At 39.0% G+C, this 26,428-nt stretch overlaps 1 protein-coding gene across 1 annotated transcript; it reads right to left on the minus strand.

The window, feature by feature from the left end:
- Positions 1-8,994: 8,994 nt before the first annotated feature.
- mRpL20 (mitochondrial ribosomal protein L20) lies at positions 8,995-25,642 on the minus strand. Its single transcript, XM_071674924.1, has 4 exons — positions 25,329-25,642; positions 22,033-22,143; positions 14,373-14,516; positions 8,995-10,573 (listed from the first exon to the last, which is right to left on the minus strand). Exons 1-4 carry the CDS (start codon positions 25,413-25,415, stop codon positions 10,475-10,477), a joined length of 441 nt encoding a protein of 146 aa, XP_071531025.1. The 5' UTR covers positions 25,416-25,642; the 3' UTR covers positions 8,995-10,474.
- Between the last annotated feature and the right edge of the window lie 786 nt (positions 25,643-26,428).

A 26,428-nucleotide genomic window follows, 5' to 3' on the forward strand; every position in this document is an offset into this window, starting at 1 on the left:
CTCTTTTCACTCTCCAGCATGTTCAGGCCCCGATCACACAAAATCTTTTTCACTCCATCCTTCCACCTCCAATTTGGTCTCCCACTTCTCGTTCCCTCCACCTCCGACACATATATTCTCTTGGTCAATCTTTCCTCACTCATTCTCTCCATGTGCCCAAACCATTTCAAAACACCCTCTTCTGCTCTCTCAACCACACTTTTTTTTATTTCCACACATCTCTCTTACCCTTACGTTACTTACTCGATCAAACCACCTCACACCACACATTGTCCTCAAACATCTCATTTCCAGCACATCCATCCTCCTGCGCACAACTCTATCCATAGCCCACGCCTCGCAACCATAAAACATTGTTGGAACCACTATTCCTTCAAACATACCCATTTTTGCTTTCCGAGATAATGTTCTCGACTTCCACACATTCTTCAAGGCTCCCAGAATTTTCGCCCCCTCCCCCAACCTATGATCCACTTCCGCTTCCATGGTTCCATCCGCTGCCAGATCCACTCCCAGATATCTAAAACACTTTACTTCCTCCAGTTTTTCTCCATTCAAACTTACCTCCCAATTGCCTTGACCCTCAACCCTACTGTACCTAATAACCTTGCTCTTATTCACATTTACTCTTAACTTTCTTCTTTCACACACTTTACCAAACTCAGTCACCAGCTTCTGCAGTTTCTCACATGAATCAGCCACCAGCGCTGTATCATCAGCGAACAACAACTGACTCACTTCCCAAGCTCTCTCATCCCCAACAGACTTCATACTTGCCCCTCTTTCCAAAACTCTTGCATTCACCTCCCTAACAACCCCATCCATAAACAAATTAAACAACCATGGAGACATCACACACCCCTGCCGCAAACCTACATTCACTGAGAACCAATCACTTTCCTCTCTTCCTACACGTACACATGCCTTACATCCTCGATAAAAACTTTTCACTGCTTCTAACAACTTTCCTCCCACACCATATATTCTTAATACCTTCCACAGAGCATCTCTATCAACTCTATCATATGCCTTCTCCAGATCCATAAATGCTACATACAAATCCATTTGCTTTTCTAAGTATTTCTCACATACATTCTTCAAAGCAAACACCTGATCCACACATCCTCAACCACTTCTGAAACCACACTGCTCTTCCCCAATCTGATGCTCTGTACATGCCTTCACCCTCTCAATCAATACCCTCCCGTATAATTTACCAGAAATACTCAACAAACTTATACCTCTGTAATTTGATCACTCACTCTTATCCCCTTTGCCTTTGTACAATGGCACTATGCACGCATTCCGCCAATCCTCAGGCACCTCACCATGAGTCATACATACATTAAATAACCTTACCAACCAGTCAATAATACAGTCACCCCCTTTTTTAATAGATTCCACTGCAATACCATCCAAACCTGCTGCCTTGCCGGCTTTCATCTTCCGCAAAGCTTTTACTACCTCTTCTCTGTTTACCAAATCATTTTCCCTAACCCTCTCACTTTGCAACCACCTCGACCAAAACACCCTATATCTGCCACTCTTTCATCAAACACATTCAACAAACCTTCAAAATACTCACTCCATCTCCTTCTCACATCACCACTACTTGTTATCACCTCCATATTTGCGCACTTCATATATATATATATATATATATATATATATATATATATATATATATATATATATATATATATATAAACGCCCATATACATACATATACATATATACACATGTACCTATTCATACTTGCTGGCTTCATCCATTTCGTCGCCACCCCACCACACATGAAATAGTATCCCCCCACTATACTGTGTAAATGGTGATACAAAGTGATTGATTAAATCTTCACACAAACTTCACACATTTCAATCTCTATCAACTTATCTACCAGAGTGCTGTTTGATAGATACAATTTTCTCCCAAGTCTGACATTGTTTTTTTGTTTCGTTATGTATATTGATTTTGTAATTTCCCTTAGACTGATTTTGCCATTCTTTTGATTTGCTGGGGGCAGGTTTTCTCTAATGCACACAGAACTGAATACTACGACATATTTAGTTATCAATATTCTTCCTTATGTCGTCTTATTTTCTCAGTTTTATTCAACCATTAGGTGGGTGCTCAAACACCAGTTACCCGTAGTCCATCATTTAATATATCCAAGCTTTCGCTTTCAGAGGCATCATCAGGAATCTACAAAAAGAGAGATACTGTCATAAAACTTGGATAAGAAAAATAAAACGCAATCAGAATATAAAAACATTGGGAAAACATAGCACAAAAATAAGGGAAACACTAAACAAATTAACAATCTTTTGAAGAGTAGTACAATCTAAATACAACATATGTAAACAAAAATAGTAAACTTTCAGTCGAGGGGAAAAAAACAGGAGAATATTACACAAGAGTCCATCATTAAATATACACAAGAGTCCATTATTAAATACACTCAACTGATTCTCTCAGACCATTGTAAACGTATGACCGTGTTCTTGACGGCCAGCAGTGGCCGACTCCGTAGCTTGTAGCTATTGGCAGGCCAGGTTTGCATGGATGATCCTTTTAGCATTTACTGGTGTCTCTGTGTATTTTTCTCCATCTGTGATTTGTTATTATTTGCTTCTGAGGACGTGTTGAAATACACGAAAGCGCTTAAGCAAATATTCTTACTTTGACTTTCGTTCGTGGTCCATAGGCTCATATGTGATCGTCACGTGCCTGCTTCGTAACTGGCGAGCTAGTACCCTGGGTATTTCTCCTTTTTATTGTGTTCAGTATAGTTCTGCGGTATGTAATCGCTCCTTAGGAGGATTTCAGAATTAGAAGGAAATTGTAATCTTCGCTCTGAGCTTGAATACTTGGGTGTCGTACATAATAATATAACACGTGAAGACAGAAACGGGTCACTGGAGAAGACAGAAACGGATCATTGGAGGCAGGAGTGGATCAGCTGAGAACAGCGGTTCAGGATGGACAGTGGTGGGTAGCACGGGGTCCCGTAGGAGGCTCAAGAACAACCATCAACACAGATGCTATGTGAAAATGGCTTCTTCCCGCTAGCACAAGAAACTGGGGAAGATGAGGTGGTGGTAGGAGAAGAGGAAAAAGGAGTGGCGGACGCAAAATCCCTGTCCCAAGGTCTGGTTGTTAGGGACAGCCAGGTTAGGGATTTTGATTTTTTTTTTTTTTTTTAATGATAGAAAAATTAGGTTGAGTGTTACCTTAGGTCAGGGATATGCGATGTACTGGATAGGTTGGACGACATCTTGTAGGGAACAATGATTTTCGCCAAGTGTAGGAGTGAGGGGATGTTAGCCAAGTATAGGGAGGCCATGGATGAAATTAGGCCAAAGGGAGGGATCCCAGTGTATGCTAGGATTCTCTGTATGCTAGGGATGATGTACAATTTGTCTAGGACGGGGGTTCAGTTTTTTAGTTTGGAGGTTTCATGGGTGTCCTTTTTACGTTAGATGGTTTGGGTTAAGGAACGAGGGTCAGGGATCAGGAACATAAAAGCCTCAAAAAGACTAGCATACCTTCAAAGCCTATCATTTCATGCAAATCCTAGTAAAGGAAGTGTTTTAAGAAATGATAAAAGAGAGGGCGGTAATGTAAGTAATCATAAAGGACTTAATGTATACCATACAGATTTTGATAGTCTGAGAAAGATGGATCATTCGAGGGTACATAGTTCGCATCGACTCTATAGATGATGTTTAAATGAAACATGGACGAAATGAAAAAGGGATCTTTTTTTTTTTGTTTTCTGTTATGGATACACACTGAGTGACTGATTGGAGGATAGGAGGAGGTGGGGTATCACTTTACATTAGGGATAGTGTTAAGAACTGTAAGAGGAGTGACATTATAGTAACAGAAAATACATAATCGATTTGGGTTGAAATAGATGAAAGCAACGAAAGGTTATTATTTACAGACCCCAGATTAGATAGTGTGAGGGGGAAATTTTTATGGGACAAAATTATTTAGGCTTTTGTTCTAAAGGTATGTATACTAGGTGACTTCAGCTTCAGTACAAGTAACTGGGAAAAGATAATTCGGGAGATGTTGAGTCAAGAATTTATGGAGACAGTCCAAGATTGTTTTCTAACACAGCACATTTCCGAGGGGACCAGGGGTGATAACATGTTCAATTTGTTACCGACAAATGCAAACAACCTAATAGATGATGTTCAGGTGGGAGGACAGTTAGATAAGAGTGACCACAAGGAAATAAGATTCAATATAATGAAGGCTGTGAATAGGAAGGAGACTGAAATGTTCGTCCCCGACTTTTGCAAGGCCAATTTTGCAGGGCTACGTAGATGCCTTGCTTGTGTTGATTGGGTGGGAGCTAAATGAAGGTGGGGTGAGGTCAAATGGACCAAGCAGTGCAGGTGGTGTAGGGTCAGGTGACTCAGATCAGCTTAGCAGTAGTGTTTGGTCATGTGTGGGTGAGACATAGGAGACCATTAACAGCATGGAAGTTTCCATAGAAAGGTTCCAGATGACAATGAAAAAGGGACAAGAATTGAATATTCCACATAGACAATAGAGGACTAACAAGAATGATCCAAAATGGCTAAATAATAGAATAAAACAGCTCATAGGTAGAATGGGGGGGAAACACAGTTTACTGATCAGCTAATGCAAATTGAGCATATGGTAAAAACAGAAATTAGAAAGGCTAGAAAAAATGACAAAATTAAGATAGCTAACGAAGCAAAAAACAATGGCAATGGATTTTTTTTGTATGTACCAAATGAAGATTAGGGAGAAAATTGGACCAATCTAAGCATCATGTTTCACTCACTTTACCACTCCACAATTCATTCCCTTTGCATTCCTTGCCATACCACATCTATCATACACTCCCTCATTTCATCTATGCATTCCTTGCCATACCACATCTCTCATACACTCCCTCATTTCATCTAGACCACATGCACATCTCAAATAGCTCATTTCCACAGCTTGGATTCTTGACATCTGTGACTCATTACCTTTCATATTTTGGCTGCGTAGGCCAGGGCTGGGAGAACAATGCTGTCCATTGATCCTTTCTTTAATTCCTTACTTATATCTCTACCCTTTATTATTCTATTAAGGGATCCAATGACTCTTCTACCCTGTACTGCTCTCTCCTTCCATCTCATCAAACTTACCAAAGGTGGTTCCTAAATACTTAAAGTCTCTCCTCTTCCATTCTTTCTCCCCACATACCCATAGCAATTTCGTATGCTTTCTTCTTTCACTCTGTAGAGTTTTGCAAAATCTATACTTTCACTCTGTTTTAAACACCATTACTTTACTTTTACTCGCATTTATTTTCAATTGCCTATGCTTACACACATCATAGACACACACACAACCATCTGCAGCTCCTCTTTGTTATCAGCAAACAACACAGTGTCAACTGCAAACAGACTTGTCACTAGCTACCATATCTTGCTGCCACACTCCGTCTCTGCAACCCTTTCCCTTGTTTTCCTTCCATCTCTCTTATCACTCCAGCCACGTGTATGTTAATAAGCCATGGTGACATCACACAGCCTTGCCTGACACCCAAATGCATACTGAAACTTTCACTCCACTCTCCATCCACTCTTACACATGCATTTGCTATTCTATAGAAGGCTTTCACACCATGCAACAGTTACTCCTTTACCCATATATCTAAACACTTTTATCCTCTTCCTTCCATCCTCCATAACCATACATGTAACAACTGCTGCCTCATTTTCTGCACATTCTTTCCACCTTCCTTTCACTTCCTCCTTTTGATTCAGCAACATCCCTTTCTTACTTCATCACTTCAACATTTCCACTCTTACATCCACCTTTCCTTTTTCACCTCCTTCCAGTACATTTTATTATTTTCCCTAAACTTTTTCATTCAATTTTCTTCCAAAATCTTCATCTACTCTTTCTTTTCTTTCCTTCTCTTTAGCTGAGCTTCCAGTGGTACACTGCCTTGGAGCAATGTGCCATAAGCCTTATTTTTGTCTTTCTCAGCATTTCTGATTTAATCCATCCACCTTGTGTTTCCCTTTTTTTATTCTCATGTCTCATGACTTTGTATCCAGCTACTAATTGTCCAACCTGTAACAGTCTTTCTCTTAACATTTTAAACACTGCATTCACACATGACAGCATCCCTACATTTATAGCACTTCTATCTAAACTTCTGGTCACCTTTTTGCATTCTCTCTGATTCATCTTCTTGCTTGCCAACACTTTTACCTCTCCATACCTAGATTCCCAACACTTTTACCTCTCCATTCCTTGCTTCCCAACACTTTTACCTCTCCATACCTCACTTGCCAACACTTTTACCTCTCCATACCTCGCTTACCAACACAATTACCCCTCCAGACCTCACTTGCCAACACTTTTACTTCTCCATACCTCCTTACACCATACCCTCACTTCTCCCTGGTAATCACCACCACAAGAACTGCAAAATGTTCTCTCCCTAACGAATCCTCTCACAACTCTAGCTTCAAGCACAGCCTTTCATCCACTGCCACTCAAACCCCTTTGCTCCTTTCTTTCATAATTTCTCATCCATGTATACCTGTGGATCAGCCTGTGCTGACAAAAGGTTGTTTGCATGAAGTATGTTTGCATGAAGTAACCCCTCTCAGTACAGACATCCACTAGATAACTTCCATTCTCATTTACTCCAAGCATTCCCCATTTACAAACTATCATACCAGTTATCACATCCCACCTTCACATTCATATCACCCATTACAACCACGTTGCTCTTCTCAAGGCCATTTATACAGTAATTCAAATTTCTTCAAAAGTGCTTCATTTCATACTTACCTCTCACAGTCTTCATACTCACAAGCGCATATACACATATCCTTGCATATTTCACGATTCCAGTGTTTCCTTTTACCCACACTATTCTTGATCCATTCCATCCATGCTTACCCTTGGTAGTAGCAGAATTCCACATCCTTCTTTTCCTCTTCCCTGATAATTTCCATTTATTCCTTTCCATGCCACTCCTTCCACACCCTCCCATTACTTGCATTCATCATTTCCATTTCCTTCCACTAGTACACCCTGCCCAAGCATATGGGTTTTCCCAAGCCCAGAATATCCAAATTATAACTTATAAATTTCTCAATAACTTCCCTCCTTTTACTCTCACCAGTAATCCCATTTACAATCAGTGCCATCATCCTCGATTGCTCATTCCCTTAACTCATTGGCATAACCAGTAGACTCCATTGCCACTTCTTAGCCTTTTATGCCTCACCCATGGCAGGTAACTGGCAGAGGGCAACTCCTGCATACCTCAAGTGTTTGTCTGTATTTAAAGAAGAACTATACTATTGCCCTGATGGAGTTGGGTAATACCTACCTCTTCTGTTCCAACCCTAAGGGTGTAGTAATGAGGTCACCATAAGAAGGCAGGGAGAGGCTTTGATACTCCAGAAAACTACAGTATACCCTTGAGGCACTGAAATTCAAAACTTGTCCCAATTTTGAGCCCATGTTGCAAGATCAGCACCTCCTAACCTCATTGGTTATGATACTGCCACTTTCTATAAGGCATCTTTGTCAACAATGTCTTACACTTTCTTTATATACATCTTCAAGGTAAACACTTAATGGACACATACTGTACCTCTCATGAAACCACAATGCTCCTCCCAGGTCAGCTGTTCTTTGTACAACACGAACTGTGTTTGACACTATCCTTTTAAATGTCGTTCTCCCAAGAACATTACCAGGTACACTCAATAGACATATCCACAATTCAGATGTTGATTTTTTTTTTTCTGCCTTGCCCTCTTGCACTCCACCATTCCTCAGGCACCCATATTTGCTCAGAAGCTCATCATTAATCACATTAATCACATTTCATCTTGTACAAGGCTTTCTTTTTGCTCTAATTTTTCATTGTCCCATTCTCCATTACTTTCCTCGTCTGTTTCCTTGTCCTACCTCGCTAACGCGGGAGACAGCGATTAAGTATAATAAAAAAGATATAAAAATAGTAGTCGTAGTGTGTAGCCCTAAGACTCCTTTTTATGAACATCCACAAATTTGAGCCTGCACCCAACAGGGGAACAAAATAAGGTGGGAGGATCCTTAATGACAATGTATTTCCTTTAGTCTACTGAGGATGATACAGCTGTGCTAAAGGTGACTTCTCATTCACATTGTTACCAGTTGCAAGCAGTCCTAGAACTTTTACAAGTCATACAAACATTAGTAGTGGTAGTAGTTTTTTTTCATACACATTCGCCATTTCCCGCATCAGCGAGGTAGCGCCAAGAACAGAGGACCAAGCCTCTGAGGAAACATCTTCAGCTGGCCCCCTTCTCTATTCCTTCCTTTGGAAAATCAAAAAATGGGAGGGGAGGATTTCCAGCCCCCCGCTGTCTTCCCTTTTAGTCGCTTTCTATGACACGCAGGGAATACTTGGGAGGTATTCTTTCTCCTCTATCTCCAGTATCCTCATTATTATTTATCTTACTGAATACCTCTTCCTCCCCACCCAGGTATACCCTGAACTGCCACAAAACCAACTCGCATTCAAATCACACATCATTAACACTTGATCTCTTGCATCAATATTGCTATCACATTCAATCAGCTGCTCCAAAAACACTTGCCTCTCTTCATTATTCTTTTCTTTGTCAGGCAGATAAAGTCTAATAATCACCCACCTCTCCTAATCCACTTTCACTTTTATCCATATCAGTCGGGAGCTCACTTCCCTACACACTTTCACACATTCCCTCTACTACTTCAACTGAAGTGCCACCTCTTCCTAGCTCGCACTGCACCTGAAGTGCTACCTCTTCCTAGCTTGCACCTTCACAATATCCCCAACTTTACAGTATTCCCAAACCATTCTTCCCCCTTTCCCGTGATGTAGAAATTTCCTTTCTTTATTTCTTTTGTACCTGTTTGCAGTTCCTCATGTTAGCAAGGTTGCTAGAAATATAAACTACAAAGCAGTGGATACGATCTTCATGTTTTACAATGCCCTGGAATATACAGTTCAATTCTGTTCACTAAACCTGATCAAAGACCACAGAAAACTTGAACAAATTTAAAAAAGAGCAGCCAAACTAATCCTTTTACTGAGAAATAAGCCATATGAGGAAATACTCAAAGATCTAAAAATTATTCTCTCTAAAGAATAGCAGACTCTAAGATCTGTTGATGTTCAAAATACAAAATAATTTTCATGACATATGCAATAATTTGTTTGTTTTAGACAAAGATGCAATGACCTGAAGTAATGGAAAGAAGTTGAAAGGAAGATGTATTGGCAATGTGGACTAAAGTTTTTTTTCACATATAGCATGGTAGAACATCAGAAAAATCTACCTCCCAAAGTAGTAAATGCAAAGACTATAGACACCTTCAAGTCAAGGCTAGACAAATATTTCACATACATCAGTAACAAGTAGAAAATCCATTTCACCAATAGTCTTTTTTTTTCAGAATCCAGCTGCACAATCAAATGTCAAACTGACATGAAAATTTTCCCAGTACACTTTCTTATAACATTTCCATGGCATTATCTTCCATGTTACATTTTTTCCCTCTCATTTTTGCTGCTGACAGTTGAGGTGGGTTGGGAGGCATGATATCTTTGCCATCCTCATTATGAACCATTTGATCTATTATCTCTTCTTCCCATGTACTTAGATGTAGCTAACAGGCCTCTTGAGTGTAAATGTTAGACATGACTGAGGGAGTTTCAAAACAGAACAGAACAAAAGCTACTAAAAGGCAGGGTATCCTTTGCTACAATTTTTCCTGATACACTAGTGTACACTTTAAGTAGAGGGAGGTTAAATAAGAAATTTATACACACTGTGATATAATGTTGCTAAGTAACACAAAAATTTTACATATGCCTCATGGCAGGTTTTTTTCATGAAGTCAAGTGCATTTCTATGTTAAGTTATATATATATATATATATATATATATAAGGATGAGCAGAATTATGACAATGGGTAATGGAATATATAAAGTTCTTGGATGGAAGAAGCAGTCTCCTTACACATCAGAATTAATTCTGTTATTTTTGTAATGTACTTAAAAATTGGAAGTATCCGTTAGTTACTATTTCAGCTCTGTAGGTAACTACAACAGTGGAGTGATAAACCTAATGGTAAAAAAGTCATACAAAACAGAATCGCAATCGCAAAAGAAAAAATAAAACAGCAACAAAAACCTTTGATTGGAATTAATGAAAATAATACTTATATTTTCCACATAATAATTCACAATACATATTTGTAAACTTTTAATTTACTCAAAAAATTCAAAAATATTAATTGAAATTTAATCAGTCATCAATCAATTAATTGAAATTTAATCAGTCATCAATCAAGTATCATTTCAATATCATTAGCACTCTAGTTTTTTATACAGTAACATCCATAAGAACTGTCAAAAGACACTTCTACAGTATCCGTCTAAAGCATTCCACGAGTGATGACACCAGCTGCTGGGGGACCATCAAGAGAATTCAGGCCCATTTCTGCTTGCTTGGCTTTAGTCAGCAATGCTAGAGCCTGCAAAGATTAATTTCAATCAGATCAGCTGGCAAAAAAGTGACATTACAAAAACTATACACAAGAAATGAAAGAACAAGAAAGAATGAAAAGAAAACTAAGTGGAAAGACAGGTTAAGGCAAGAAGTGGATACTTTTCCTGATAAGAAAAATGTTAAACTATTCATTGTCACACCTGAATTGCTCTGAAAATCCTGTTTATCTTATCCTCAGTGACAACGGCATTAACAACCTAGGCAATTCCTTCCACTGTGCCAAAATAACTTAAATTTTTATTGGGTATCAGGTCCAGCTGTGACAGTCCCACCAAAGTGTATTCATTTACAATTATCATATCTAGCAATACAATCTGAATATCAAATTAGTTTCCTGTTCATTGTTTCCAGTAAAGAACAGGTTTTTAGATTCGAAAAGCATTTTCTCTTCATGGCATCCCATGAAAAAGAGAGATTTTCTAGGATATTCTCGATAAATATTAGGGTTATGACCTACTGACCCTTATCTCTCGAGATACACTAGTTTTCCCTCCCTGCGACTTTCCTCCCAACTATATAGGAGCCACTTACCCATTTCTAGCCAACCTTCAGCCCATCAGATCACCAAAAACATGGTGTCATCAAACCACTGACTCCAGCTAAGTATTTACAAGTCCTGGGCATCAACCCAAAAGAGGTCACAGTTGGCTGAGACAAATGTTTTGAAAAATAAAAGAGGGGATAGCAAGGCAGGGCAAAGAGGTCAGGAAGAAATGCTCTTAAGACACTGCTTCAAAGAGAGAGAGAGAGAAAAAAAATGGTGTTTGAACTTCAAAACCTACATTTTCCTCCTATGTGGTTTGTCCCTCAAACATGAACACATATGTAGGAGGAAAGTTTAGAGAAAACTTTCAGGTAAGAAGACTAAAACCAAAGGTGGAATAAGTATTTTCAGTTGTGCCAAAGGCCCAATTTAGGTGATTTTTCTCCTAATGTTGTTCTATTAATTTGTAACCGAATTCTCAAATGTTCCTACTGTGACATGTTGCCCTCTAAACTGTTGATCTGCAAGGACTCCCAGTGCATTAATTTCAGTTTTTGATGTTTCCATCACTTATCATTCCTGATATTTCTGCATGTCTGGTGGGGCTGTTCCATACAGGATTGGAACAATTACATGATTTAAGAAAAATTACAATTTCAATAGCAGTTACACTTCCAAAGTTTTAATTACTGATACAATTATTTGATCATAATCTGAAATTGCAATTACTTAGAATGCTATTCATTACAAATTACAATTACTTCAAGCTTTAACCACGTAAGAAGATCTTGGGTTCACAGTTGGCATTTAATTGCTGGACCTGACCCACAAACGAGTCTGCTTATAGAGACAATTTGTCCATACATATTTTCCTTTTGTCTCTCACCTTTCATAATGCCCCAGTTTCATGATGAAACTGTACTGGACTTGAATAGCATATTACTGTAATTACTTTCTTCTAAAAGGTAATTAATTGCAAGGGCTCAAACCTATGAAATCAATTACAATCAGCTTCAATTACATTAAGACTGATTCCATCAACTTTCTTTAAATCTCTCAATCTTTACCTTCTGACTGTACTCTTCACTTCTCTTTTCCTCTTCCCTTGGATGAGGACCCTACTGAATTCCTCCTTGTCCCACCAATTCTCCTTGTTTATTTTATCATGAAATTTAAGGCTCTTTCATTAAGGGGTCAGTCTTCCAACAATTCCCTTGTCTTTTATGGTCTCATATAGGTGAGACTGTATCTCTTTAGTAAGTTTTGTCTCTGACTCAGTTGTATCAGGTGCATTTTCCGTAATTCAATCCTTGAATTTCAGCCTTTTATCATTTACTACAAGTCCTGCTTTTACATAAATTACTTTAACATTTCCATCACTTAAGAATCCTGACCTCTCTACAATACTGGTGGGGCTGTTCTGTCCTCTTGCCTCATTTGTTGCTCCCTGTGTTTCATCTTCTGAAGTATTCTTTGCCAATTTCCTTAATCTATCACATATGATGAAGACTTTAAAAAAAAAAAAAAAATTCCATGTATTTATAGTTATTAACCCACTTAAATATCTCCTATCTACATAACTCCAAATCTAACATAAGCATTACTGATCGTGTTCTTATGTCTTGGCCTTATGGACTGATTCTCCTCATTCCTTTTATTATATAAATTGCATTTAGAATATCCACAGACAAGCAGTCTTTTAATCAGCACTCCTACCTTCCCTCTTAACTCTTGTCTCTTTGACTAGAATATGGTCTTCCAGTCCATATATCATCAGTGATTTACCTGTCAACCTCCTGCTTGTAGGTTTAGCCATACTTTGATGGACTGCCTCTCCCTACCCTCATTTAAAGTGGGGAGCTTGATTTATCAGTATATGAGAACACAGAATAGCATTATTGCATAAGCAACCAGAACTAGCACCAGAAAAAAGTCATAATGTTAGTTACCCATTAACACAATAGAGTAGTATGACAGATGGTGTCAGTATACTAGCTGTAATTGTAAGGACTGGCTTTTCCCACCATCATTAAAATTGTAAGGTGCACTTAACTGGTGTATAGAAATGCCTTATATCACAAGCTACTACAATCACATGAAAAAAATCCTAGTTACCTATGTACCACCAAATTAAGATGTCTGTGCAACATATTTAGTTAATCTACTAGATTATTTTTTACTTTTCTTGATATTTCCTATTACCTAATAATACTAAAATCCTATTTACCATGATTGGGGAAGGTATGATCCAGACTTGTTTGCCAGATTTAAATGTCTGTACAACATATATTATTTTACTACATTTTTAATTTGATATTTCCTTTTAACTGATGACTAATTTTCATTTTTCAATAAATCAATAAACCTCTAGCCTAGAAAATCCTATAATATTTATAGGTTCTGTCCTTAAAGGGGGTTGACCTTTCTAATTTTAATGCCATCCACTTGCCTGCTACAACCTAAAAGTGTTGATTTGCCAGCCTCCATGTCTCTGGCTTTCTCTCTAAAATATTTTCATTAACAAGCAGTGATGATGAATACTCTGCACTTTTTATTCCTTCCATCAACCCGTACGTGAATTTCTGTGAATGTGTTTCTCACAGATAATCTCTTTGTTTCAATGTCCAAAGGTCTCTCTTCCAATGCATGTTTTAGGTTCAGACTGTTGAACAGACCCAGATATTGCTCCCTCTCCCTGCCCACAATTATAAGTAATCTCAGTGTTGAAAAGACTCTTCTGGCCTATTTCTCTCATCAATCATTTCAACTTCAATTCCCTGGTAATGTTCCTTTTGAATCTCCTCAACTGATTCTGGGTTCACGTCCTTAAACTGTACCTTTCAACTGATTAATTGCATCTTCCTTCTGATGACATGTTTAATGATCTTTGATTTGATGCCTGTTTCGTTATCTTCTCATCCAACTGGTTACCTTCTGATCCTGTTTCTCAATAATCTGTAGTAGTGTCCCCAGCCTTATGGTCTCATATGATTCTCCATCCTTTGTAAGACCCGCAAATTCTTCTTCCTGTAGTTTTCTTCAATACGGATCTAGTTACAATAGTTTGGTTGTGGTACTCTAACCTCATCTGAATACAATTCTAGTTCAAAAATCATATTAAAAAATCATGCCTAGTAAGACTCCTAATCAAGGTGAGAGTGATGGTAAACATTAACAGGAAAACAGTTCTTAGTTCACTATATAGAGGCTTTTTCAGCAGATGGAGAAAAAAGCAGTATCTGTCCTTATCCTACAACAAAATGAGAATCAAACTACTTACTCTAAATGAGCGAGGCTCCCATATGGCCATATTCTGCATGGTTTTCCTGTCAAGAGCAATACCTGCCTCATTCAGAACAGACTTCATGTCAGTGTAGCTGGTGCCAAGTTCCTGGCAGCCAGCACTCAGTCGCGTGTCCCACAGCTGTATTTATGAGAAAAAAAGGATAATGAAGTGAATAGATACGTTTTACAAAGTTCTGCATACCTAGCCCTGATTAATTTGGTCAGTAACATAGTGACAAAGATATACTACAAAGAAAATCAAGATTAATATGTTTATTTTACAACTAACTGCCTTTCCATCTTTAGTGAGGTAGCATAAGAAACAAATAAAGAATGGCCTATTTGTATCTATCCAATCTTTAGCCATCAAGTATTATGTACCAAATCAAAAGCTACTATCCATAATTAAGCCCCAATGATCTTATGGCTTACATAGCATATTGCACCACACTCATCACAATGCTCCAATTTGTTCTATCCAGCGCATGCCTCTTGCCCTCCTGAATATCCACACCCCAGTACCCAAAATCTTTCTCCACTCTTATCATTCCATCTCCTTTGCTCTCACTACTTCTGAAAAAAAATAGATCCTCTCTGTCTGTCTGGCTTTATTCAACCTCTTCATATGTCTGAACTGTTTTAACACACCATGGACAGCCTGCTCAATCAGACTAAACTCACTTACAATGCCATCAACCTCCCTCTAAACACATGTCTTTCTTAAGCATTTCATTTTATGTAAATCCAATCACTTTTTTTTCTTTTCCATTTAAGGCCAAAGACTCAAATCCATAAGACAAAGTGGGGATTAATATTACACCTTCAAACATATCCATCTTTGCCCTTCTAAATGCTGACCTTTCCTTCCACTTGTTCTTTAACACATCCAAGGCTTCAGACCTCTTTTCCACCCTGTGACTCAACTAAGCACCCAAGGTTCGGTCTGCTACCATGTTCACTCCCAGGTACCTAGAGAACTTCACTTTCTCAAAGTTCTCCCATCCTGCCTCTACCCCCTGTTGCACCTCATTACTGTACATTTGTTAAAACTTTCATTCAATTTCCTCTTCCAAGGAAAGCTGAGAGTAAATGTGAACAAGAGTAAGGTTATTATGTATAGTAGGGTTCAGGGACAAGTCAATTGGGAGGTAAGTCTGAATGGAGAAAAACTGGAGGAAGTGAAGTTTTAGATATCTAGGAGTGGATTTGGCAGCATATGGAACCATGGAAGCGGAAGTGAATCATAGGGTGGGGGAGAAGGTTCTGGGAGCACTGAAAAATGTGTGGGAATTGAGAACATTATCTTGGAAAGCAAAAACGGGCATGTTTGAAGGAATAGTGGTTCCAACAATGTTATATGGTTGCGAGGCATGGGCTATAGACAGAGTAGTGCGGAGGAGGGTGGATGTGTTGGAAATGAGATGTTTGAGGTCCATATGTGGTGTGAGGTGGTTTGATCGAGTAAGTAATGAAAGGGTAAGAAAGATGTGTGGTAATAAAAAGTGTGGTTGAGAGAGCAGAAAAGGGAGTTTTGTAATGGTTTGGTCACATGGAGAGAATGAGTCAGGAAAGATTGACCAAGAGGATATATGTGTCAGAGGTGGAGGGAACAAGGAGAAGTGGGAGACCAAATTGGAGGTGGAAAGATGGAGTGAAAAAGATTGAGTAATCGGGGCCTGAACATGCAGGAGGGTGAAAGGCGTGCAAGGAATAGAGTGAATTGGAATGATAAGGTATACCAGGGTTGACATGCTGTAGTGAATTGGAACGATATGGTATACCAGGGTCGACGTGCTGTCAATGGATTGAACCAGGGCATGTGAAGCGTCTGGGGTAAACCATGGAAAGTTTTGTGGGGCCTGGATGTGGAAAGGGAGCTGTGGTTTCGGTGCATTATTGCATGACAGCTAGAGACTGAGTGTGAACGAATATGGCCTTTGTTGTCTTTTCCTAGCGCTACCTAGCACACATGAGGGGGGAGGGGGTTGTTATTTCATGTGTGGCGGGATGGCAAATGGGAATGAATAAAAGCAGACAGTATGAATTATGTACATGTGTATATATGTATATGTCTGTGTGTGTGTATATATGTATACGTTGAGATGTATAGGTATGTATATTTGTCTGTGTGGACATGTATGTATATACATGTGTATGTGGGTGGGTTGGGCCATTCTTTCGTCTGTTTCCTTGCGCTACTTTGCTAATGCGGGAGACAGCGACAAAGCAAAATTTAACTTTCTAAAATGGGAAACAGAAGAAGGAGTCACACGGGGAGTGCTCATCTTCCTCGTAGGCTCAGATTTGGGTGTCTAAATGTGTGTGGATGTAACCAAGATGTGAAAAAAGGAGATATAGGTAGTATGTTTGAGGAAAGGAACCTGGATGTTTTGGCTCTGAGTGAAATGAAGCTTAAGGGTAAAGGGGAATAGTGGTTTGGGAATGTCTTGGAAGTAAAGTCAGGGGTTAGTGAGAGGACAAGAGCAAAGGAAGGAGTTGCACTACTCCTGAAACAGGAGTTGTGGGAGTATGTGATAGAATGTAAGAAAGTAAATTCTAGATTGATATGGGTAAAACTGAAAGTTGATGGAGAGAGATGGGTGATTATTGGTGCATATGCACCTGGGCATGAGAAGAAAGATCATGAGAGGCAAGTGTTTTGGGAGCAGCTGAATGAGTGTGTTAGTGGTTTTGATGCACAAGACCGGGTTATAGTGATGGGTGATTTGAATGCAAAGGTGAGTAATGTGGCATATGAGGGAATAATTGGTATACATGGGGTGTTCAGTGTTGTAAATGGAAATGGGGAAGAGCTTGTAGATTTATGTGTTGAAAAAGGACTGGTGATTGGGAATACCTGGTTTAAAAAGCGAGATAAACATAAGTATACGTATGTAAGTAGGAGAGATGGCCAGAGGGCATTATTGGATTATGTATTAATTTACAGGTGTGCGAAAGAGAGACTTTTGGATGTTAATGTGCTGAGAGGTGCAACTGGAGGGATGTCTGATCATTATCTTGTGGAGGCGAAGGTGAAGATTTGTATGGGTTTTCAGAAAAGAAGAGAGAATGTTGGAGTGAAGAGGGTGGTGAGAGTAAGTGAGCTTGGGAAGCAGACTTGTGTGAGGAAGTACCAAGAGAGACTGAGTACAGAATGGAAAAAGGTGAAAACAAAGGAGGTAAGGGGAGTGGGGGAGGAATGGGACGTATTTAGGGAATCAGTGATGGCTTGCGCAAAAGATGCTTGTGGCATGAGAAGCGTGGGAGGTGGTTTCATTAGAAAGGGTAGTGGGTGGTGGGATGAAGAAGTAAGATTATTAGTGAAAGAGAAGAGAGAGGCATTTGGACTATCTTTGCAGGGAAAAAATGCAAATGAGTGGGAGATGTATAAAAGAAAGAGGCAGGAGGTCAAGAGAAAGGTGCAAGAGGTGAAAAAGAGGGCAAATGAGAGATGGGGTGAGAGAGTATCATTAAATTTTAGGGAGAATAAAAAGATGTTTTGGAAGGAAGTAAATAAAGTGTGTAAGACAAGACAACAAATGGGAACATCGGTGAAGGGGGCTAATGGGGAGGTGATAACAAGTAGTGGTCAATTGAGAAGGAGATAGGGTGAGTAATTTAAAGGTTTGTTGAATGTGTGAGATAGGGTGAGTAATTTAAAGGTTTGTTGAATGTGTTTGATGATAGAGTGGCAGATATAGGGTGTTTTGGTCGAGGTGGTGTGCAAGGTGAGAGGGTTAGGGAAAATTATTTGGTACACAGAGAAGAGGTAGTAAAAGCTTTGTGGAAGATGAAAGCTGGCAAGGCAGCAGGTTTGGATGGTATTGCAGTGGAATTTATTAAAAAAGGGGGTGACTGTATTGTTCTCATGGTGAGGTGCCTGAGGATTGGTGGAATGCTTGCATAGTGCCATTGCACAAAGGCAAAGGGGATAAGAGTGAGTGCTCACATTGCAGAGGTATAAGTTTGTTGAGTATATATATATATATATATATATATATATATATATATATTATTTATTTTATTTTATTTTGCTTTGTCGCTGTCTCCTGCGTTTGCGAGGTAGCGCAAGGAAACAGACGAAATAAATGGCCCAACCCACACCCATACACATGTATATACATACACGTCCACACACGCAAATATACACAACCACACATACTTATATACACATGCACACAACTCACAATGTCTACCTTTATTCATTCCCATCACCACCTCGCCACACATGCAATAACATCCCCTCCCCCCTCCTGTGTGTGAGGTAGCACTAAGAAAAGATAACAAAGGCCCCATCCGTTCACACTCAGTCTCCAGCTGTCATGCAATAATGCCCGAAACCACAGCTCCCTTTCCACATCCAGGGCCCACAGAACTTTCCATGGTTTTCCCCAGACGCTTCACATGCCCTGATTCAGTCCATTGACAGCACGTCGACCCCGGTATACCACATCGATCCAATTCACTCTATTCCTTGCCCGCCTTTCACCCTCCTGCATGTTCAGGCCCCGATCACTCAAAATCTTTTTCACTCCATCTTTCCACCTCCAATTTGGTCTCCCTCTTCTCCTCGTTCCCTCCACCTCCGACACATATATCCTCTTGGTCAATCTTTCCTCACTCATTCTCTCCATGTGCCCAAACCATTTCAATACACCCTCTTCTGCTCTCTCAACCACGCTCTTTTTATTTCCACACATCTCTCTTACCCTTACGTTACTTACTCGATCAAACCACCTCACACCACACATTGTCCTCAAACATCTCATTTCCAGCACATCCATCCTCCTGCGCACAACTCTATCCATAGCCCACGCCTCGCAACCATACAACATTGTTGGAACCACTATTCCTTCAAACATACCCATTTTTGCTTTCCGAGATAATGTTCTCGACTTCCACACATTCTTCAAGGCTCCCAGAATTTTCGCCCCCTCCCCCACCTTATGATTCACTTCCGCTTCCATGGTTCCATCCACTGCCAGATCCACTCCCAGATATCTAAAACACTTCACTTCCTCCAGTTTTTCTCCATTCAAACTCACCTCCCAATTGACTTGACCCTCAACCCTACTGTACCTAATAACCTTGCTCTTATTCACATTTACTCTTAACTTTCTTCTTTCACACACTTTACCAAACTCAGTCACCAGCTTCTGCAGTTTCTCACATGAATCAGCCACCAGCGCTGTATCATCAGCGAACAACAACTGACTCACTTCCCAAGCTTTCTCATCCCCAGCAGACTTCATACTTGCCCCTCTTTCCAAAACTCTTGCATTCACCTCCCTAACAACCCCATCCATAAACAAATTAAACAACCATGGAGACATCACACACCCCTGCCGCAAACCTACATTCACTGAGAACCAATCACTTTCCTCTCTTCCTACACGTACACATGCCTTACATCCTCGATAAAAACTTTTCACTGCTTCTAACAACTTGCCTCCCACACCATATATTCTTAATACCTTCCACAGAGCATCTCTATCAACTCTATCATATGCCTTCTCCAGATCCATAAATGCTACATACAATATATATATATATAGCGGGGGGCTGGAAATCCTCCCCTCTCATTTTTTTTTAAATTTTCCAAAAGAAGGAACAGAGAAGGGGGCCATATGAGGATATTCCTTCAAAGGCCCAGTCCTCTGTTCTTAACGCTACCTTGCTAATGCGGGAAATGGCGAATAGTATGAAAAAAAAAATATATATATATATATATATATATATATATATATATATATATATATATATATATATTATTTTTTTTTTTATTTTGCTTTGTCGCTGTCTCCCCTATGAGTCCACAAGGAAAATGAAACAATAAGTTCCCAGGTGCACTTTCGTGTAATAATCACATCATCAGGGGAGACACAAGAGAGAAATATAACAGTCAGTTGATATACAATGAAGAGACGTAGCTAGGATGCCATTTGGTAAACGTGATTCCGAGGCAGACAACGAGCGTATCATAAACTTATTACGTGACAAGGAGAATTGTTTACAAATTTCATCAACAATAAAGTTATCCAATTTGTATAGACCTTCACTAATATTAAGGGTATAACTCTTTGTTTATTATTAATTAATAATAGAAGATTCAATGATATTTCTCATGGTACTAGAGTTAGCATTAATAACTGAGATGGCATTACTCCAGTCAATACTGTGATCATACTTTTTAATGTGATTAAACAAGGTATTTGATTCTTGTCCTCTTCTTATACTATATCTATGTTGCTTAAGTCTAACAGAAAGATCCTTACCAGTCTGCCCATCATAAAACATATCAGAATTTCTACATGGCACTTTATAGATGTACCCTGGAGAATTTTCTGGTGAGTTCCTAATTAAGATTTTCTTTATAGTATTAGTGTTCCTGAAGGAAACATTTACATTAAAAGATTTAAGCAACATGGGAAGTAAAGTAAACGTATTATTAAAAGGGAGAACTAAAAGATTCTTGGTGTCAATGAGTGTGAACAAATGTGGCCTTTGTTGTCGTTTCCTGGCGCTACCTCGCAAGGGAAGGGGGGTGTCATTTCATGTGTGGCAGGTTGGTGGCAGGAATGGATGAAGGTAGCATGTGTATATATATGTACATGTCTGTGTATGTATGTATACGTTGAAATGTATAGGTATGTATATGTGCATGTGTGGGCGTTTATGTATTTACATGTGGATGGGTTGGGCCATTCTTTCACCTGTTTCCTTGCGCTATCTTGCTAACGCGGGAAGTATAATAAATATAAAATATATATATATATATATATATATATATATATATATATATTTTTTTCATGCTATTCGCCATTTCCCAAATTAGCGAGGTAGCGTTAAGAACAAAGGACTGAGCCTTTGAGGGAAATCATCATAAAAACTGAACTCCTAAACTCCTCAGATGAAGTAGATGAAGTTTCCCACTCGAATCAGCCACCAGTGCTGTATCATCGGCGAATGAGAACTGACTCACTTCCCAGGCCCTCTCATCCCTAATAGACTGCATACTCGCCCCTCCCTCAAAACTCCCTTACCACCCCATCCATAAACAAATTAAAGAACCATGGGACATCAAACACCCCTGCTATTGACTGACTTTCACTGGGAACCAATTACTCTCCTCTTTTTCTAGTCATAAACATGACTTACATCCTTGATAAAAACTTATCACTGCTTCTAGCAGCTTACCTCCCACACCATATACAGTTAAGACCTTCCACAAAGCATCTCTATCAACCTATCATATGCCTTCTCCAGATCCATAAATGCTACACACAAATCCATCTGTTTTACAAAGTATTTCTCAAACACATTTTTAAAAGCATACACCTGATCCACACATCCTCTAACACTTCTGAAACCACACACTTCTCTCCAGTTTGATGCTCTGTATGTTCCTTCACTTTTCAATCAATACCCTCCCATATAATTTCCCAGGAATACTCAACAAACTTATGCCTCTGTAGTTTGAACACTCACCTTTATCCCCTTTGCCTTTGTATGATGGCGCTATGCATGCATTCCGCCAATACTCAGGCTCCTCACCATGATCCATACATACATTGAATATCCTTACCAACCAGCCTGAGCCAGGTACCCATTCTTTCAACCAACCCCTAAGGGAGAATTACTGTGATCTAACTTACCTCTCTGTTCTCATATTTCCTCAAGACACGCCCTCTGACTGCATAGCGCAAGGCACGGTGGACATACCTAATGGCAATGCTATAGCAGTTTTTCTTGCGGCCAAAAAAATGCTGGAAAATAAAGACTATGGTGAATGTCATTTTCATTGACAAAAATTTTTAATTCAACCTACTAGACTTAAAAAGATTCATTTCAAATTTATTATATATCTAAGGGTTCCACTGTCAATGAACTATTTGAATAGAGTATGTGCTGGTCTTTTGCAAAGATGAAAATAGGAAATACATGATACCTTTGCAGAGACCAAAACTGAATAGTATTGGAAAGAAAGTATTTAGCTGAGTATGAAAAATAACATTAATAATAAAGAGTTTGAACAAAAACATTTCTAGGATCATCATTCATCTCAGTTTACATAGTTTTACTGTACATTAATACCATAATCCAAAAACTCCAACATCTTCAAACTTCCATCCTAGCTGATCAAGAAATAACATTAATAGAAAACAAAAGTTCAATACTCCTCAGCATGGTATTAAATCAGATTCTATTTCATGATTTCCATGAAATATTTGTTGAAGTCACAATTTCTCTCGGTATGTCAAGGAACTCTCATTAAGTTTTGATTTCTTTAGACACACCACAATACTCTCCTCTTTTTATCACAGAATTCGGATGGCAGAAAAGCATAATATTTATAAAATACACCTACAGTACCTTCATGGCAATACTCTCTATAAGCATAATCTGTCTCCAATCCTTTTTTTAAAAAAAGACCCAATATGATAACTGGCATGGAATGATATTACATCTATTTTCCCAAAGGAATTTCAAAATGTATTTAACCAAAAAAATGTATTACAACTATTCTTTATTTGACTTGAGTGCCATTTCCCCCATCAACGAGGTAGTGCCAGGAAACAGACGAAAAATGGCCCATCCACATATATACGCATAAACACCCATACACGCACATATACATAACATATACATACACATGCACAGACTTATGCAGAAATAAACATGTATATATTCATACTTGCCTTCATCCATTCCCGGTGCCAACCCACCCTACAGAAAACAGCATCGCTGCCTCCTGCTTCAGTAAGGTAGCACCAAGAAAACAGATAAAGAAAAGACCACATTCGTTCACACTCAGCCTCTAGCTGTCATGTGTAATGCACTGAAACACAGCTCCCTATCCACATCCAGGCCCCACAAACCTTTCCATGTTCACCCCAAACATTTCACATGCTCTGGTTCAGTCCAATGACAGCATGTTGACCCCAGTATACCACATTGTTCCAATTCACTCTATTCCTTGCAAGCCTCTAACCTTTCTGTATGTTCAGGCCCCAATTACTCAAAATCTTTTTCACTCCATCCTTCCACCTCCAATTTGGTTTCCTGCTTCTCTTTGTTCCCCCACCTCCGACACATATATCCTCTTTGTCAACCTTCCCTCACTCATTCTCTCATTATATGTTCAGAGCATTTCAACACACCCTTTTCTGCTCTCTCAACCACACTTTTTTTTATTACCACACATCTCTCTTATCCTTTCATTACTTAATCACACCTTACATTGTCCTCAAACATCTCATTTCCAACACATCCACCCTCCTCCATAGCCCATGTTGAAACTATTATCCCTTCACACATACCCTTTTTTTCTCTCCAAGATAACATTCTCTCCTTCCACACATTCTTCATAGCTCCCAGAACCTTCACCCCCTCCCCCACCCTGTGTCTCACTTCCACTTCCATGATTCCATTCACTGCCAAGTCTACTGCCAGATATCTAAAACACTTCACTACCTCCAGCCCAGCCTTTCTCCATTTAAACTTCCATCCCAATTAACCTGTCCCTTAACCCTTGGTAGTATCCCTCATTTAAAAAGAATGTGATCAAAAACACCATGGTATTTTCTTAAATCAGTAACTAACAAAATTAAGTTCAAATACAAAAAAGTGAGTTACACACTATGGCTAATATCAACCCAAATTTTTGCCCCAAACCCATTTTTCAATATATTTTCTCAATATTGGCTAGTCTAATGATACAACGCTTAGAAATATTTTTTTTATAAAATTCATGTATCTCATCATTCCGACCTAACCAACATGTAAGTCAAATGTTATAAATGAAAACTTACAGCTAATTTATCAAGCTATCAGTCATTAAAGTCACTGTGCTGATATACATAGAATAATCAGACATATCTAAATGGTAAAACTGAACTTGAACAGAGCAAAATCATAAATATTTATATGGTAATATACAGAGTACAATGCATAATGAATTCTGGTAACACACCGATGACTATTCAGCTGGGTCCTGGTGCAGTGGCCCATGGTTATTTGGCTGGGAACCCTAATCAAATCGCCCATGGTTATTCTGGTGGGAATCCTAGCAAAATAACTTTATATTTATTACCCCCTGGGTAAGTTAAGGACTGAACCACTTGATTTATGGTTGTTTTCTTTTATAATATTCTTTCATTCTAAGAGAGAAATAGTTTTTTATTCTTTCATTCTAAGAGAGAAAGTTTTTTAATCACTATTTTGCTATTTAGATGAACAGTATTTTATGACAAGTCTGGTGACTAATAAAGCAAAATGTTAATATTCTCTTGCTTTAAATCTTTTTTCTCTAAATTTCAAAACACTGTTCAGCCAGCTCATCTGAACACAAGTACGGCACTCTGGATGGCAAACATTATGTTATTCTCATTATGGCAAATTTTGAGGTTTCGTCACATAATTTCATTAAAATAAAAAAAAAACCAATAGCTGATACAAACATATACTTCATCAGATGACCAAGTCTATTACAGTATCTTGGGTATATCTTATCAACTATGTTCCAATCCTCTTGAATTTCGTCAAATTTGGAATTTAGGGATACTGCACATTCACCAGTCAATACTTTTTATATCATGAATACCAGATGTAGTCTTCAGGGGTTTTAGCCAAAGCCCACACGAGGCCCAAGCTGCTGGATTGGGTCAATGATCGGCCGAGCTGTTGGAAGCCGCAGCCTTCATGCCTACATATCCCCCACAACCTGGCTGGTCTGGTCTTTGTACAATTGTTCAAAACTTTCTTTACTGAAAGCTAATGAAAACACCTGCAAAATACTTTTATTCTATTTACCCTCGTGAAATGACATTTCCTTCACTATTTCCTTTGTTTTCTACTGCGATCGCAACGTTTATTATCAGCGACTTTCAGACATTACGTAACATGGTTCACCAGAAACTGACTCTAGTGGAAAACCAATTAAGATACTTACTGCAGACAAGGATAAAATCCTCCTCCTCTTCCAGTACCTGTCTGGGCCCCTGGCCCGAGCGAAGAGTGTGGGCGAGGTGATCACCATAACGGCCTCCTGTGGACCTCGCCGCTCGCTCTCTAAACTGAGTTTACAGTTTACTGTCTCTGTCTCGTTCTGATGTAAGGCTCACTACTGGTGTAATGCGTATCAGTTTTGAGATAAGGTATAGTAGAATAATGATGTGAAAACGCTGTCAGGTTGTCAATGAAGACTGTTGCTTTGTGTGCAGACTACACTATCGTTGTTTACTGTGCAGACTACACAACCTGGCTGGTGCTACGGTGTACTCCAGACTCTCGCTCACATAATTGTCAGCGAACATAAGGGTGCTATACACTCTATGCCAATATGCTTCTCAAACCATGTGACTATAATAATACGTAGTCAAGGATTTTCTTGAGTACATTAATAATGAAGACAAAAGAATATTTCTGTCATTGATAATGGCATTTTATGGTTGATTTCTGGGTCTAATGGTTTTTTTTTGTTAAGGTTATCAGAGAGAGGCAGAGGAACAGGGTGCCAGGTTCATTGATAAGTAAATGTCTTTATTTTTCAGTAGAGTTGTAATAATATATATATATATATATATATATATATATATATATATATATATATATATATATATATATACAGTATGAAATATCCATAGCCTGGAAGTGTGTACAAGTTTGACACGATAACAAATTTGAAAAGGTAATGCAAAAATTTGGAGTTCTTTCAGTAGCTCTTCGAGGGGAGAACGAAAATGATAATCGTGGTTATACAGGATTTTGCTTTCAACTTGACGTATAACTTCTTTTGATTTGCAGGAATTAGATGCCTTTGCACCTGTCTTCACCGTGGATGTTTTAAAGCATGGAGAGTTGAAGAGATAGCCAAGTATCCCGTTAACCTCTCAAAGGTGGCATTACTCCTCCCAGGATTAAGTCGTCTGGCGGCCCAGGTAACAGTATTTCAAAGGATGCTCATCAGCGTTAGCTCCCTGCCAGGTGGGTGAAGGGACTAGTCAAATATCTGTTGGGTGAGAATGTGTCCTGGGACGTTGTCAAATGTTC

This window comes from Panulirus ornatus, chromosome 20 (genome assembly GCF_036320965.1).
Source record: "Panulirus ornatus isolate Po-2019 chromosome 20, ASM3632096v1, whole genome shotgun sequence".
Classification (NCBI taxonomy): Eukaryota; Metazoa; Arthropoda; class Malacostraca; order Decapoda; family Palinuridae; genus Panulirus; species Panulirus ornatus.